At 33.1% G+C, this 14,872-nt stretch overlaps 1 protein-coding gene across 1 annotated transcript in view; it reads right to left on the bottom strand.

The window, feature by feature from the left end:
* Positions 1-14,872, bottom strand: part of DOK6 (docking protein 6) — a 672,272-nt gene that overhangs the window by 154,353 nt on the left and 503,047 nt on the right. Inside the window, exon 6 of the mRNA XM_031946695.1 lies at positions 14,717-14,855. Coding sequence (XP_031802555.1) covers positions 14,717-14,855 — 139 coding nt within the window. The remainder of the gene's footprint in view (positions 1-14,716; positions 14,856-14,872) is intronic.

Genomic DNA, 14,872 nt, shown 5'->3' with positions numbered 1-14,872 from the left:
TAAAAGCAACAGTTTTTTTCAAAGTGCTTGAAATGTTTTTATAACTTAAATTTGAATTCTAGAGTAAAAAAAAATTAAAAGGAAATGAGTTATGTAAGAAGAATTGGAAAGAAAATTAAGTTTGGCACAAACAATACAAAACTTTGTTTGAACAACATAATCCTTGAAAATTAGGATGCACCAATTAGAATTTAATGACTATGAGGCAACTGAAATATTAAAACAAAGTCTAATGACAAAAAATAAGAGAAAGTTTATCTTAAAAAAAAAAGAAAAGAAAACCTGCTTACATCTATTACATTCAGAAGACAAATTGGAAATAGGAGTTTATAGGTCACCATTTGAAAGGAACACCAAGATAAAATTCCTAGGAATATTATAACTAAAACCACAATTTCCACATAAAGCATCAAAAATAAAGAATTCAAGTTCCACGGATCCAAGAACTCGTAGTCAGTACCATACCTGATTTAGTAGCCACAATTGTAAAGAAATAGAAAGCTTAGAATATAATATTCTGAAAGCCTCTCTCTATCTCTCTTTGATAAACATAAACCATATTGAAAAGATTATGTACAATCTTTGAGATATGACAAAATTGGATAAAGCCTAAGAAAACCTGTTTTCATTTAAGTATCTTAAAATTAGAATTGAACAAATGGAAGTGAATGACTCAATAAGACTTCAAGAATCAGTTAAACAAAAACAAAAACAAAAAAAAAATGAAAAAATAAGAAACTATGAAATACCTCCTAAGAAAAACAACTGATCTGGAAAATAGATTTAGGAGAGACAATCTAAGGATTATTGGATCTCTTGAAAGGCATGTTGAAAAAAAAGAACCTAGACATTATCTTACAGGAAATCATAAAGGAAAACTGCCCTGATATCTTACAATCAGAAGGTAAAACAGCCATTGAAAGAATTCACAGATTACCTCCTAAAAGAGACCCCAAAAGTAAATCCCCAAGGAATATAATAGCTAAATTTCAGAATTATTGAAGGAAAAGACATTGCAAGCAGCCAGAAAGAAACAATTTAAATACTGAGGAACCACAATTAGGATTACCCAGGACCTAGCAGCTTCTACCTTAAAGGAATCTGATATTGTGAAAGGCAAAAGAACTTGGATTACAGTAAATAATAAGCTATATATAGCTAAAATGAGCATTATCTCTCAGAGAAGAAGATGAACATTCAATGTTATAGGTGAATTTCACCTATTTCTAATTAAAAGACCAGAACTGACAAAAAAATTGCTCTCAAACACAGAATTCAACAGAAACATAAAAAGGTAAAAAGGAAAGAAGTCTTGAGAACTATATTTCTGTTATGGATATACTTAGAGAGTGAAGATATAATTTGATTTTATTATGATAATATGAAAAAGAAACTACAGGTGAAAAGAGGATTGTACTGAAAAAAGAGGGAAAAAAGGTAAAATAAGGGAAATTGCATCTCACAAAAAGGCAAAGAAGAGCTATTATAATTGAAAGAAAGAAGGGAGGGGGATGAGCATTGTGTGAATCTTATCATCAGATTGACTGAAAAAGAGAATATCAGACGTATTCGGTTTTACAGAGATATTCATCTTACTTTATAGGGAAGTGGAGGGAAAAGGGGAAAATAAAGGGAAAGACTAATAGAAGGGAAAACAGAAGTATTAAGAAAAAGATGTAAAAGAGTGGGAAGGGTTTTAAAGGGGGGGCTGTTTGAGAGAGGTGGATATCTATTAAAAAAAAAAAAAAGAGGAGTTTTATTTAATCTCTCAAGCCCCTTCCTTCTAACTGTAAAATCTGGGAATCTGGTGGTGAGACAATCCGACACGTTCCCAACTGAGAAACATGTTGCATTCTGTCTATGAAATTAAATTTATTCTCAATCTGAAGGTTTGTGCTGTTGGCACATAACATCGTCCTTCCCTTCTAAATGTGCGCATGCAACATATATCTTTTGCATATCATCTTTGCCAATCTTTATTTCTAATACTGGGATCTTCTGAAATTTGAGCTAACACTAAAATGAAAATGAGAATTTGAATACAAAGTGCTCTGGAACTTAAAATGGCTATGAGATATTATAAAAATGAGAATAATCACAAAAAATAGGACGTTGGATAAAGAAAGTTCCATTTCCCTCACCCTCTAGGGCCCTTTCCCCTTCCTCAACAGATCTTTGGGGATTGGAAAGATATTGGACTGACAACTCTTGACAGCAGTAAAACTGGCAAGTCCCATGGTATTTTCCAGGCTGTTAGAAACAGGGTTGCCACCCAGCTGGTATTTTAGAGATGCAGATGATGTTTGTCCTTAAGGCTTGTACAGACAATTTATTCACCACTTGAAGCACAGTGATTTTCCCTGAATAGAAACAAGCCAAATGTTGCTTTTTAAATTTGCAAATAGAAATTGCAATATATATTATTATTGGCTCTTTATCTAATTCTACAACTTAAATTATTTAAAGTCTTATAACATTCATTCAGAAGTATCAATGACACTTATATTTTATTCACTTTATTATAATTATTTTTTTTTGGATAGTATCAGAAGACAACTTCCAAGCCATTCCTGCCCTCATTCATATATTTTAAAAATGTAAGTTTTATTGATGATTTTTTTTGTTTCTATATTATGGTCATTTCTGGAAATTGACTGCCCAGCTCCCAATTGAATACTTCCCTCCTCATTCATAACAAAGAAAAATAGTAAACAAAAATACCAAATAAACTGACCACTCTGATAATACATGTATGTGTGTATATTTACACACACACACACACACACACACACACACACACACAGAAACACACACAGAAACACATACACCACACAGCATTTTTTTTTCCTAGAAGTCTCCTGCCCCTCTGGAGATAAGAGAAGAAAAGTTTTCACTGTGTGTTCCCTGGGGCTGTCACTGCTTTTTCAGTTAGATTTTCACTTTTATTATTTTTTTTCTACTTGCACTGTGCTCTCTATATTTCTGAGATAACAGCTAACATTTAAAATAGCACTTTAAGGTTTGGAAAGTGTATATGTGTATGTATATATGTGAAAAAAAATATTCTTATTTGATCCTTACCACAACCCAGTGAATCAGATACAATTATTGTTCCCATCTTCTAGTTGAAGATACTCAGGCTGGGAGAGAAGCAGCTAAGTGATGCAGTGGATAGATCACCAGGTCTGAAGTCAGGAAATTCGAGTTCAAATCTGACCTCAAATACTTAGTACCTGTGTGACCCTAAGCAAGTCACTTAACCATGTTTGCCTCAATTTATGATTGAAAATGACTAAATGGCAATAATAATGAGGATAAGAATAATCTCTATAATGAGAAATAAAGCTCTGAAGAGATTCGTTTTTAGTGAATTTTATTAATTAAAATAATGCCCATGATAATCAGCCTCTGAATATTTTGTTGGTTTGAATGTTGCATAAGTCATATCTTCTCTGCAAAAGTTGCTATATTTGCTTTTACAGATTGAATGGGGACATGCAACAAATTGGTCCAAGCATAGACTATCAGGAACCAACAAGCAAATCAATGAGTTTGACTTTTTTCCACAAAACCTGTAATAGGGAGAAACTACATACCCCTAAGAAGTTTAACCTGCTTTTTTAATAGCTAAAATATAGAAAGATGTTTTTTTATTTGTTTTCATACTGAGCCTAAATTTGCCTCTTTGAAACTTCTATCTTTTCATGCTAATTCCAAAGTCAAGAAGAACAAGTCTAATTAATTCATTTTCAATGATATAGTCTAACCCTGATTTTCTGACTTTGTTAAATGCCCTTTCTTGGAGATTCAATTAAAATTTCAAACTGAAATAATAATTCTTGGCCCTAATATGATTTTTCCTGACTTTCCAAGTTTTGCTGACACTACAAACAATCTTTCCATCCCCAAGGAGTAAGCAATTTCGTTGTTGAAAAGCATAGAAAAAGAAATGTTGTACTCAAAAAAACTGTTAAAAATCCATAGTTTTTTCCATTAAGCAGAAACACAATTTATAAAGACTGGATAGAAAACTGAAAAGATCTCTTTAAGGGGAGAGAAATGACTGATGCTCAAGGATATTGTGGTCCCTCAGCTCATTTGCATGTGACTTTTTAAAGGTTGTGAGGTTAAAACTCACAGTGTAGTTAATCAAATAACTCTTTGGAAACAGTGGAGGATATTAAATAAGGATTATTGGTTTCATAAATGACAGAGAGTTGGATTTGTGTATTTTATCTCATAAGGGAAAGATGAGTCATTGACCACTAGTAGGTTCTAATTTGTGCCATTAGAAGCTGTGAAGAACCCAGATGGTAGGGAGTTAAGAGGTTATCAGCAGCAATTAAGAAAACAGCAGAAGCTGAGTGAAAAGATGCAAGCAGGAACATAAAAGTGGCTGCTTTACTTAAAAACCTGCTTATTGGAAGAGAAGTACATTGAAGAAAAGGCAGAGAGTCTACAGACTGGAGTAGAGGTGCACTCTGCTGAAGTTTAAGCTATCATCCTTTAGCTCCATTTTCAGTTTGAAAGAAGTAACTTTCTCATATAAGTGCCTGGTTGCTTTCTGCTGCTATCTTCTTGTTGGAGAGGGGAAAAATAAAGGAAAGAGTTGCTTTGGAGAGGCTTTCCTAAGAACATGCGCTAACATATTGCAAGGCACAGTTTTTCTATTGAGTGAAGATTTGGCTGGGCTTGTTTATATTTCCTAGAGAAACAACCTGAGATTTGTTTTGTAGCAAGATTCAGATGTTAATTGGACAACACAAAATATAGTTGAGTGAGGAGCTGTCTGAATTTTTGTGTGTTATTTAGAAAGCCAACAGGACTAGTTTTGCAGTTTTCTAGCTTACGGAAACTTATTATTTTTAAGATGTAGTATTTTTCTCTGTACCCTTTTATTGGTGATTTCAACAGCTCAAGTAGAAGACGAGAGGATTTTCTTAGCAAGAAGTGGGTGAAGACTAGAAAGAGGAGCAACTTTTAGAGAATTGACCATTTATTGTACAAATTATTCTTGAAGGGACAAAAGACAGCAATATTTGCAGATAGCAGTTGTGACTTGCCTCACAGACATGAACTTTTCTTCCTCATTTATTTACCTTTGTCTGCTTTACTCATGAATACCATATAAACTAGCAGGAGAGTGTGATCTAGGTTTACAAGTAATATGTTGTGCTATATTGCTTATTACTACACTTCCTATCTTTTGAATAATTGTATTGAATAATTATATTTTATTGAATAATTGAATAAGAAATATACTTATTTCTTATGCTTTGTTATTAAATAAATATTTTATGTTTAAGAGTTAATATTACCCAGGTGATTGAGTTTATGTTAGAATTATAAAAGTGGAGGCTCATGAGTATTTCATAATAAAAATGTATTCCTATCCCCAAAAGGATTACCCTTAAGGTGTTAAGCAAATTTGAATTCTACCATTATTGTTGTGCTCTATATCTGAGAATTTTAGACCTGATAGTGTAAAGGCAAGTTGGAGTATATGAGTTAGTCAAAGCAGAGAGAATTCCTGCATTGGGATGCTAAATTGTGGGAGCTATCTTGACACATAGGGTACATAGGTAAAGCTTTGATATTTTTCCTGGCTATTCCACTCTCTTCATTCCAATTAGTTTCTATCTTTTCTTTAATATAAATAGTGCTTCCTAGTCACTTCTGTTATTTTCTTTCTAGTTCATATACTCATGACTTTTGGCCTAGACTGTTCCTAAATGATCTTCCCTGTCGCTAATCACTCCAATTCCCAAATCATCTAATTAATCACCTCCCGGACTTAACAACAACAACAACAAAAATCCCTTGATGCTCCATTGTCTATATAATACTTAATTAGGTCCTTTAATCTCATTTAAAGACCCTCAAAACCTTTGGCCTATTTTCCAGTCTTATTTCATAGAGTTCTCAATAAAATATTCAATGTTCCAATCAAGCTGGAATAAGTATCTTTTTTCATTCTTTTTTTTTTTTGCTCCCTTCTTCAATCTCTCTGACTTTGTATACATATTCCAGGAATGGGTATCTTCCCTACTTCCACTTGTACCATAAGTCAGATATCTGGTCACATGTCAAGAAGTTTTTTCATGCATGGTAGTATAGGGAATGAGTTATAAAAAGACCTGATTTTAAAAATATGTTCTATTACCTACTACCAGTGTGATGTCGAGCAAATCACTTAGGTTTTTGAATCTTGGCTTTCTACACTGGAAAAAAATGAGAACATTGGCCTAGATGATCTTCTAGCTCTGGCAGGTGAATTTTTTTTTCAGATGAAATCATCCCTCTCCAACTTTTTTCATTACTCTGATTTTTCCTTTGCATTTATTCACTTATTCAGAGTGAAGTATAGTTCAAAGTTATTCCTGTACAAGTATAATTTTTTCACTTAATTGTAAAATCCTTAAAGAGTAAGGATTAAGCTATTTTCCATCTGTGTATCTCTCAAACTTTGCATAGCCTTGCTTTCACATAGTAGTTGATTGGTATAGGATAATGGAAATGACATTAGAATAGGAATCAAAAGACTCAAGGTCAGATCCTGATTCTTCTACCTCTGTGATCTTGGAAAAGTCTATTTTTCCTTTCTTAGTTTCTTTCTCTTGTGTAATGAGGCAGTTGAATTAAATTGACTCTAAGTTCTTTTCCAGTCTCAGTACTATGATGCTATAAATGGAATTAAATTCAACGTGAAACACTGTCATTCTGATACAAAATACTTTGTGGTTTTTCATCAGATATCAATTTCTTACATAGATACTATCATACATGTTTATTAAAAACAATACTACAAAAATTTTCATTACTACTTAATCAACTAAATAGTTGGACACTGAAGAAAGGTATTTCTGAGGAATATAGACTTCTTTTTTTTAAAGTCCAAATCCATTATCATCTCCTTCACAGTCTAGTTTTCTTGCCTGGGGCCCAAGCTAGCTTTTTAAAAAATTATTATTATAGCTTTTTATTGACAGAAGATATGCATGGGTAATTTTTCAACATTGTTCCTTGCAAATACTTCTGTTCCAACTACCTCCACCCCTCCCCTCATGGGTTCATGATTTAAACATAAAAAGTGACACTATAAGCAAACAAAGGACAAAGGACCTCATATCTGTGGAGAAGGAACTAATTTGTGACCAAAGAAGAACTAGAGTACAGTATGAAATACAAAATGGATAATAATTTTGATTATATTAATTTAAAAAGATTTTATTCAAACAAAACCAATGCAGACAAAATTAGAAGAGAAGCAGAAAACTGGAGAAAATCTTTACATTCTAGGGTTCTGACAAAGGCCTAATTTCCAAAATATATAGAGAAATGATTCAAATTTTATAAGAATACAAGCCATTCTCTAATCGATAAATGGTCAAGAGTTATGAACAGACTCAGATAAAGAAATTAAAACCATTCCTAGTCATATGAAAAAATGAATCACTATTGATCAAAGAAATGCAAATTAAGACAACTCTAAGGTACCACTCCACATGTCTCAGATTGATTAAGATGACAAGAAAAGATAATGACAAATGCTGGAGGGGATGGAGGAAGAGTGGGACACTAATACTTTGTTAGTGGAGTTGTGAACTGATTCAATCATTCTGGAGAACAATTTGGAACTATACCCAAAGGGCTATCAAATTGTTCATACCATTTGATCCATCCAGCAGTAGTGGATGCCCATCAGTTGGAGAATGGGTGAATAAATTATGGTTTGAATAAAATGAATTATGGTATGAATAAAATATGGTATATTATGGAATATTATTCTTCTATAAGAAATGGTCAGCAGGATGATTTCAGAGAGGCCTGGAGAGAATTACATGAATTGATGCTAAGTAAAGTTAGTAGAACCAAGAGATCATTTAACACAGCAACAACAACATTATGTGATGATGATGGATGTGGCGCTTTTCAACAATGAGGTTGTTCCAGTAGAGTAGTGATGGAGAAAGCCATCTGCATCTAGAAAGAGGACCAACAGGACTGAATGTGGATCACAACATAGTTTTTTCACCATTTTTGTTGTTGTTCCATTGCTTTTTTTTCTCATATTTTTCCCTTTTTGATCAGATTTTTCTTGTACAGAATAGTAGGTGAGGAAATGTGTAGAGGAATTGAATATGCTTAACATATATTGTTTTACTTGCTCTCTGGGGAAGAGGGTGAAGGAAGGGAGGGAGAACAATTTGGAACATGGGGTTTTACAGGAGTGAGTGTTGAAAACTATCTTTGCAACTATTTTGAAAATAAAAGGCCTTTTATTTTCAAAATATTTTTAAAAAGTGATTATAATCTTTAGATTAGATGTTTGTATAACATTTTATATTGTTCTACATAACAATTTTATTGGGCAGGTACTACAAATATTATATTGCCCAATTTATAGAAGAGGAAATGAAACTCAAAAAGATAATCCCTCATCCACTCCTCCTTCCCCTCTCCGCCGCATATTTTTACTAATGGAAGTGTCAGAAACAGGATTTGAATCCACGTCTTCCAGACTCAAAATCCAGAACTTCAATTACCACAACATTCTGCCTTATATAAATCATGGCCCAGAACCTCCAAGTTCTCAGTAGACATGACATAAATTTAGTCCTGGGGGCTTTTGACTGCTGCCATTTCTGAGAAAGGATGTTTCATCATTTTCTCCCTATCCCAGATTTTGAAGTTCAGGACTGTCACTATTCTTTGATAAAGTTGGGGTTTAGAATTTCTCTTGGTCTTTTATTTCTATAAACCCTCCTGAAAATTAGGGTTTTTCAACTCTGACACTTCTTTAGAAGATAGTTCAGGAACTCATACCATAACATAGCCCCTGATTGTCACCATGGGTTCTACCAGGAACTTGGAGTTCAGAAACTCTTCTCATTGGCCATGTGGTTCCCCTCTCGATTTACCTCCTGAGCTAGGAGGATTTTTCTCTGCTTCTCTAACACTACAACTGAGAATATGGACTCTAGAGGAGAGTATATAGAAGAGCAAGGTTTGCCAATACCTACTTCACCCAGAATCCAAGTCTTAGGTCTTTTATTTCCGGTCTGTGTTCATCTGTTTCTCTACGTCTCTTGTAGACTGATATGGAAAATATTCTTTGGCCTCATTTCCAAAATATATAGAGAATTAACTCTAATTTATAAAAATTCAAGCCATTCTCCAATTGAAAAATGGTCAAAGGATATGAACAGACAATTCTCAGATGAAGAAATTGAAACTATTTCTAGTAATATGAAAAGATGCTCCAAGTCATTATTAATCAGAGAAATGCAAATTAAGACAACTCTAAGATACCACTACACACCTGTCAGATTGGCTAAGATGACAGGAAAAAATAATGATGATTGTTGGAGGGGATGCGGAAAACTGGGACATTGATGCATTGCTGGTGGAGTTGTGAATGAATCCAACCATTCTGGAGAGTAGTTTGGAACTATGCTCAAAAAGTTATCAAACTGTGCATACCCTTTGATCTAGCAGTGTTACTACTGGGATTATATCCCAAAGAGATTATAAAGAAGGGAAAGGGACCTGTATGTGCACAAATGTTTGTGCCAGCCCTGTTTGTAGTGGCTAGAAACTGGAAACTGAGTGGGTGCCCATCAGTTGGAGAATGGCTGAATAAATTGTGGTATATGAATATTGTGGAATATTATTGTTCTGTAAGAAATAACCAACAGGATGATTTCAGAAAGGCCTGGAGAGACTTACACGAACTGATGCTGAGTGAAATGAGCAGGAACAGGAGATCATTATATACTTCAACAACAATCCTATATGATGACCAGTTCTGATGGACCTGGCCATCCTCAGCAATGAGATCAACCAAATCAATTCCAATGGAGCAGTAATGAACTGAACCAGCTACGCCCAGAGAAAGAACTCTGGATGATGACTAAAAACCATTACATTGAATCCCCAATCCCTATATTAATGCCCACCTGCATTTTTGATTTCCTTCACAAGCTAATTGTACAATATTTCAGAGTCTGATTCTTTTTATACAGCAAAATAACGTTTTGGTCATGTATACTTATTGTGTATCTAATTTATATTTTAATATATTTAACATCTACTGGTCATCCTGCCATCTGGGGGAGGGGGTGGGGTGTAAGAGGTGAAAAATTGGAACAAGAGGTTTGGCAATTGTTAATGCTGTAAAGTTACCCATACATATAACCTGTAAATAAAAGGCTATTAAATAAATAAATTTTAAAAAAAGTCAACTATTACAATAAAAAAAGAAAATATTCTTTGATTATTTTATGAACATACTAAGTCTGTCGAGAAGCATTTATTAAGCACTTTCCATGTGTCAAGAAGTATGCTTAAGCTCTGGACTTGCAGGAAAAAATGATAGAATAACCTTTGCCTTCAAAGAGCTTATATTCTAATGAGAGAAGAGAACAATTATTTGTGTATATATATATATATATATATACACACACACATATATGTATATATAATATGTATGTATGTAGGCATGTATGTACATATGTACATGTGTGTTTTGTGTCACATAGACATAGATACAGATACACGCACTTCACAGGCCTAGTACAAAAAGGTAGCTTTATCCCATGATATCCTGGGTGGATAAAATGCTACCCAGTGCTGAGATTTAATCAGCTTTCACAATGATTGGACCTAGTAATGAGATATGATAAAAGCCCTCTAATAATTAAAGACCCTAATAATACCATCAACCTCATTAATTTGACTGACATCTTTTGAATATCACTCTATACATGTTTCTTCAACAGTATCTTTCATAGAGTTGAAAATTATGGCAGATGCTTTATATATCCCTTTTCAGTCAAAACATGATTTAATGAGTTAAACATTTGAGGTAGAAATTCCCTATAACAATGCACTTGGTAAGTCTGAGTAATTATGGTTTTAGAAAAGTTATCTATGGTGCTGAGAATTGTTGATCATTCATGGCCACAAAGCTAGTATAAGTAAAAGACACAATCTGAATACAGACTTTCCTGTTTCAAGGAATTTCTCTTTCCATTACATCACACTATTTCTCCTTGATTATTAAGTAACAAATTAAGAAACTGTTCTTGTAGATGTATATGAAAAAGATTCTAAAGTATAAAATCCTTAATACTGTCTTTAAGCTTTTAAACATTGATTATTATCTAGTTCAAGGAAAGCAAAGTCCATGTGATTGCCTTCTTTTCAGCACTTTTCATTTAATGCCACTTTTTGCTCCCCATCATTTCTTTTTATATCAAAGCTGCTATTTCCCTATGATGCTAATGAATTTCACTTAGACAGATAAATGGTGCTTGGCATAGAATGAGAAAACCTGGGCCTGAATAATAACTCTGATAATTACTTGCTATGTGATCATGGGGAAGTCAGAGCATTTTTTACTTTGTTTTCTTCTTCTGCAAAATATTAGTATTTTTTTTTACTATTGTATTTTACTATTTATCAATGATAAATAATAAATAATAACGGTAAATGGTTAAATAGATAAGTAGTAAATAATAAATAAAAACTGATAGTTTTACTATAAGAAGAATTCTACATTGTAAACTTTAAATCATTTTATTAATGTGAATATTATTATTATAACATACCCTCCAATTTAAATGGTTTGACATTTTACACAGATTTTTAAAAATAGTTCATGCAATACTATAATACTAAAAGGACATTTCTCTCTCTTTGATCCTCTTTGATTCTGTCAAAAATAACATTAATTTTTCTTCATAGAAAAAAAAATTGGCTTGGAGAATTTCAGATCACTAGATCAATGACAATTCCAGAAAGAGTCATTAAACAATAGCTTGGGAATTAGAATTCTGTTTTTATAATTGTCACAAATTTAGAAATGAGTAAACATCACTGACAAAATGGAATTTATAGTAAATAGAAATTAAATTATACTGAATAATTAAATTATATTTAGCTAGATAACTTAAGGAGCTTCTATCATCAGAGCATAATTAATGAGTTTGTTGTGGAAGTTATGGGTTCTTGAAGGGGACCGTGGCATTAAGAGATGATGCCATGACCTGTTGGATTTAAGTGAGACAGGTGAAAAAGTTATCAGTCTCACTTTCTTCTCCAGAACCATCTGGGTCCAATGGTAAGATCAGGATGCCTGGAAATGGTCCTGGATTCACTAGGAGACCTTGGCCCATTTAAGCTAAGATATTTAAGAGGTCTCGGTTTGACTGAGGCAATACCCATTCACTAACTAAAACTAGAACAGAAATGAGACAGAGAAGGGGCTATTTAACCTAATCAAAAATAATTTTAAAAAATCAGTCTGGTAGGAAAAGACTCATAGGTTTTCTGGCCAAAACAGAAACCAGTGCTATTTACATTTACTCTGAGCCAATCAAGCCCCACACTATGACCAAGTGGATCTTGGCCTGGAACCTATAATTGGCCAATCACTTGGAGCCAGTATGATTTGTATTTAAGGCATTGTCCTTAAGAAAAAACAGGATTGTAAACCCCAAGATTTTTTTCTGAGGTTTCAGGGATCAAAATGCATTCATTAGAGTAGAGTATCTTCTGTTAAAGGTATGTAGAGAGAGAAAAATGAAGGGAAAGAAGTTATTGTTTTGAAGATGTTGTGAAACTTAAGGATTTTACTTGTATGAAGAGTTATAACTCACCTAAAAAGGAAGAAAATGCTGAAGAAACTTATGGAGATGATAGAAGAATGTATTTATTAAGCTGGACAAAAAAACAATTTTTCAAGAAAATTCAAATGAATCCAAGTTGAACTTGCTGTTGTGCAAATGTGTGAATTAATTTCTAATGTGATACAAATAGTATTTTTACCTAGGAACTCATATTTTGGATAATTTAAGAAATAATCCAATAACTTTTCAGAAATCATAACTAAAGAATCACAGAATTTCAAATTGGATGGGACTTTAACGACAATTTTATTAAACTTATATCTAAATGAGAATCACTTCTATACATCTGATAAAACTGCTCTTTCTTTCATGAGGCATCTCTTCTCATAATCATATAGGAAAAAGAAAAATAACTTCTTGTTAGCATCTTAATGAATGAAGTAGTTTATTGGGAGTATTAAGAGTTTCCTTCATGAATGATAAAAATTATCTTCACAATCTCAGCAATAACACTAGTCCTCTGAATTCAAAGAGGTAACAATTTTCAGTAATAACGCTGGTTTTTACTTGAATCATAAACATTTGAATGAATGTCTTTAGGTGGTAGATTTAAAACATTAAAATGAATAGAGGACCAGGAGACTATTGATGAGATTCCTTTCCTTATTTTTGAATTTAAAAATATTTTCCATATTTTTTCAAAATATTATATAATTAAGAATCATTCTTCTCAGATCAACATATAACTAGGACTTAATTTACTCATAATAAATTAGACTAGAAATCATCTCCCTCCCTTGCTCTCTCTCCTTCTCACCCTTTCTTCCTCCTTTTCTCCTTTTCTCCTTTCCTGCTCTCCTTTCCTTCCTCCCTCCCTCCCTCTTTTCATTCCTTCCTTATCTTCCTCTCTCCCTACTTCCAATCTTTCCTTCTTTCCTACTTTGCTTTCTCCCTTCCTCTCCTCCTCCCTCTCTTCCATTCTTCTTTTGTAGCCTTTCCTTATTTAGCAAAGCACAAGTCAACTTATATTGCCATTATAATTCTTTAATTTCAGTTACTATTTATATTTGAGCTCTAAATAAGAGAGATACTGTCATTGTTCCTATAACTACAAGTTATTCCTTTGTCCTTTCTTCAAAATTATTGAAAGTTTATGAACAATTTTCTTACAGTGATGTTCATAATGGTAACTTATTAGCTGTAATGATTCTTATGTCTTGTTATCCTTTGTTACAAAATTCAGAGTTGCAAAGAAGATATCTTTCTAAGTCTATATAGGAGACAACTTCCTTATACGGTAAATATTGTATTACTCAGCTATTGTATATGTATGCATGTGTAGATATGTGTTTATGTACGTTTATGTACACATTTCCCCCTAAAAAGAGAATATAACAACCTCCAAAATCTCCAATAGTGGCCACAGAACTGAGAAAATAGAATAACCTGAACATAAAAAGCAACCAGAAAAGGGCAAGGGTATTATTGTTATTTAGTTATTTTTAGTCATGTCCAATTATTTAGGATCCCCTTTTGGAGTTTTCAACACAAAGATATTGGAATATTTCTCATTTCATTCTCTAGCTAATGATGAACTGAAGAAATCAAACTGAAATCAACAAGGTTAAGTGACTTGCTTAGGGTAACACAGCAAGTGTTTAAAGTCAAATTTGAACTGACTTCACACTCAGAACTCTATCCACTGACTCACCCAGCTGTCCATTATATACAATAGAAACTTCATATTTCTAGGTAACATTGTCTAGTGAAAGCACAAGTAGTATGGCCTTTCTTCTTCTATATGTTCCATTGGATGTATTCTATTTCAGGTAGCAAAGAATGAACATTTATATATGTAAAGAAAAATACCCTGTTTAGAAATACTGAACAAGTGAAGTATAGTTGACTAGATTACTATTTCTAATAACATCAGTAATGACCGAATATCTTGTAAGGGAATAGTTTTGTACCCATGGGCACATTAATTACTTTAATCTTGAAGGGAGAATATTCTAAAAGCACAGATTTGCTCACACTTCACATATTGTGTTCTAAATATTTAAGGTACAGAAAGGGGAACTTACCCGGGCCTTTTGTTCCATCTCTAGCATTAGTCTTTCATGTTGTTCTGCTATTGCCAAGGTTGCAGAGTGTACCTTTTGATAGATCATTTCTCCTTCTCTTGTTTGAAAGGTGAATAGTCCTTCTCCTGTATCACACATCCTGTGAAAATGAATCAA

This window comes from Sarcophilus harrisii, chromosome 1, assembly GCF_902635505.1.
Source record: "Sarcophilus harrisii chromosome 1, mSarHar1.11, whole genome shotgun sequence".
Taxonomy (NCBI): domain Eukaryota; kingdom Metazoa; phylum Chordata; class Mammalia; order Dasyuromorphia; family Dasyuridae; genus Sarcophilus; species Sarcophilus harrisii.
This window is presented reverse-complemented; position numbering and strand designations above follow the sequence as displayed.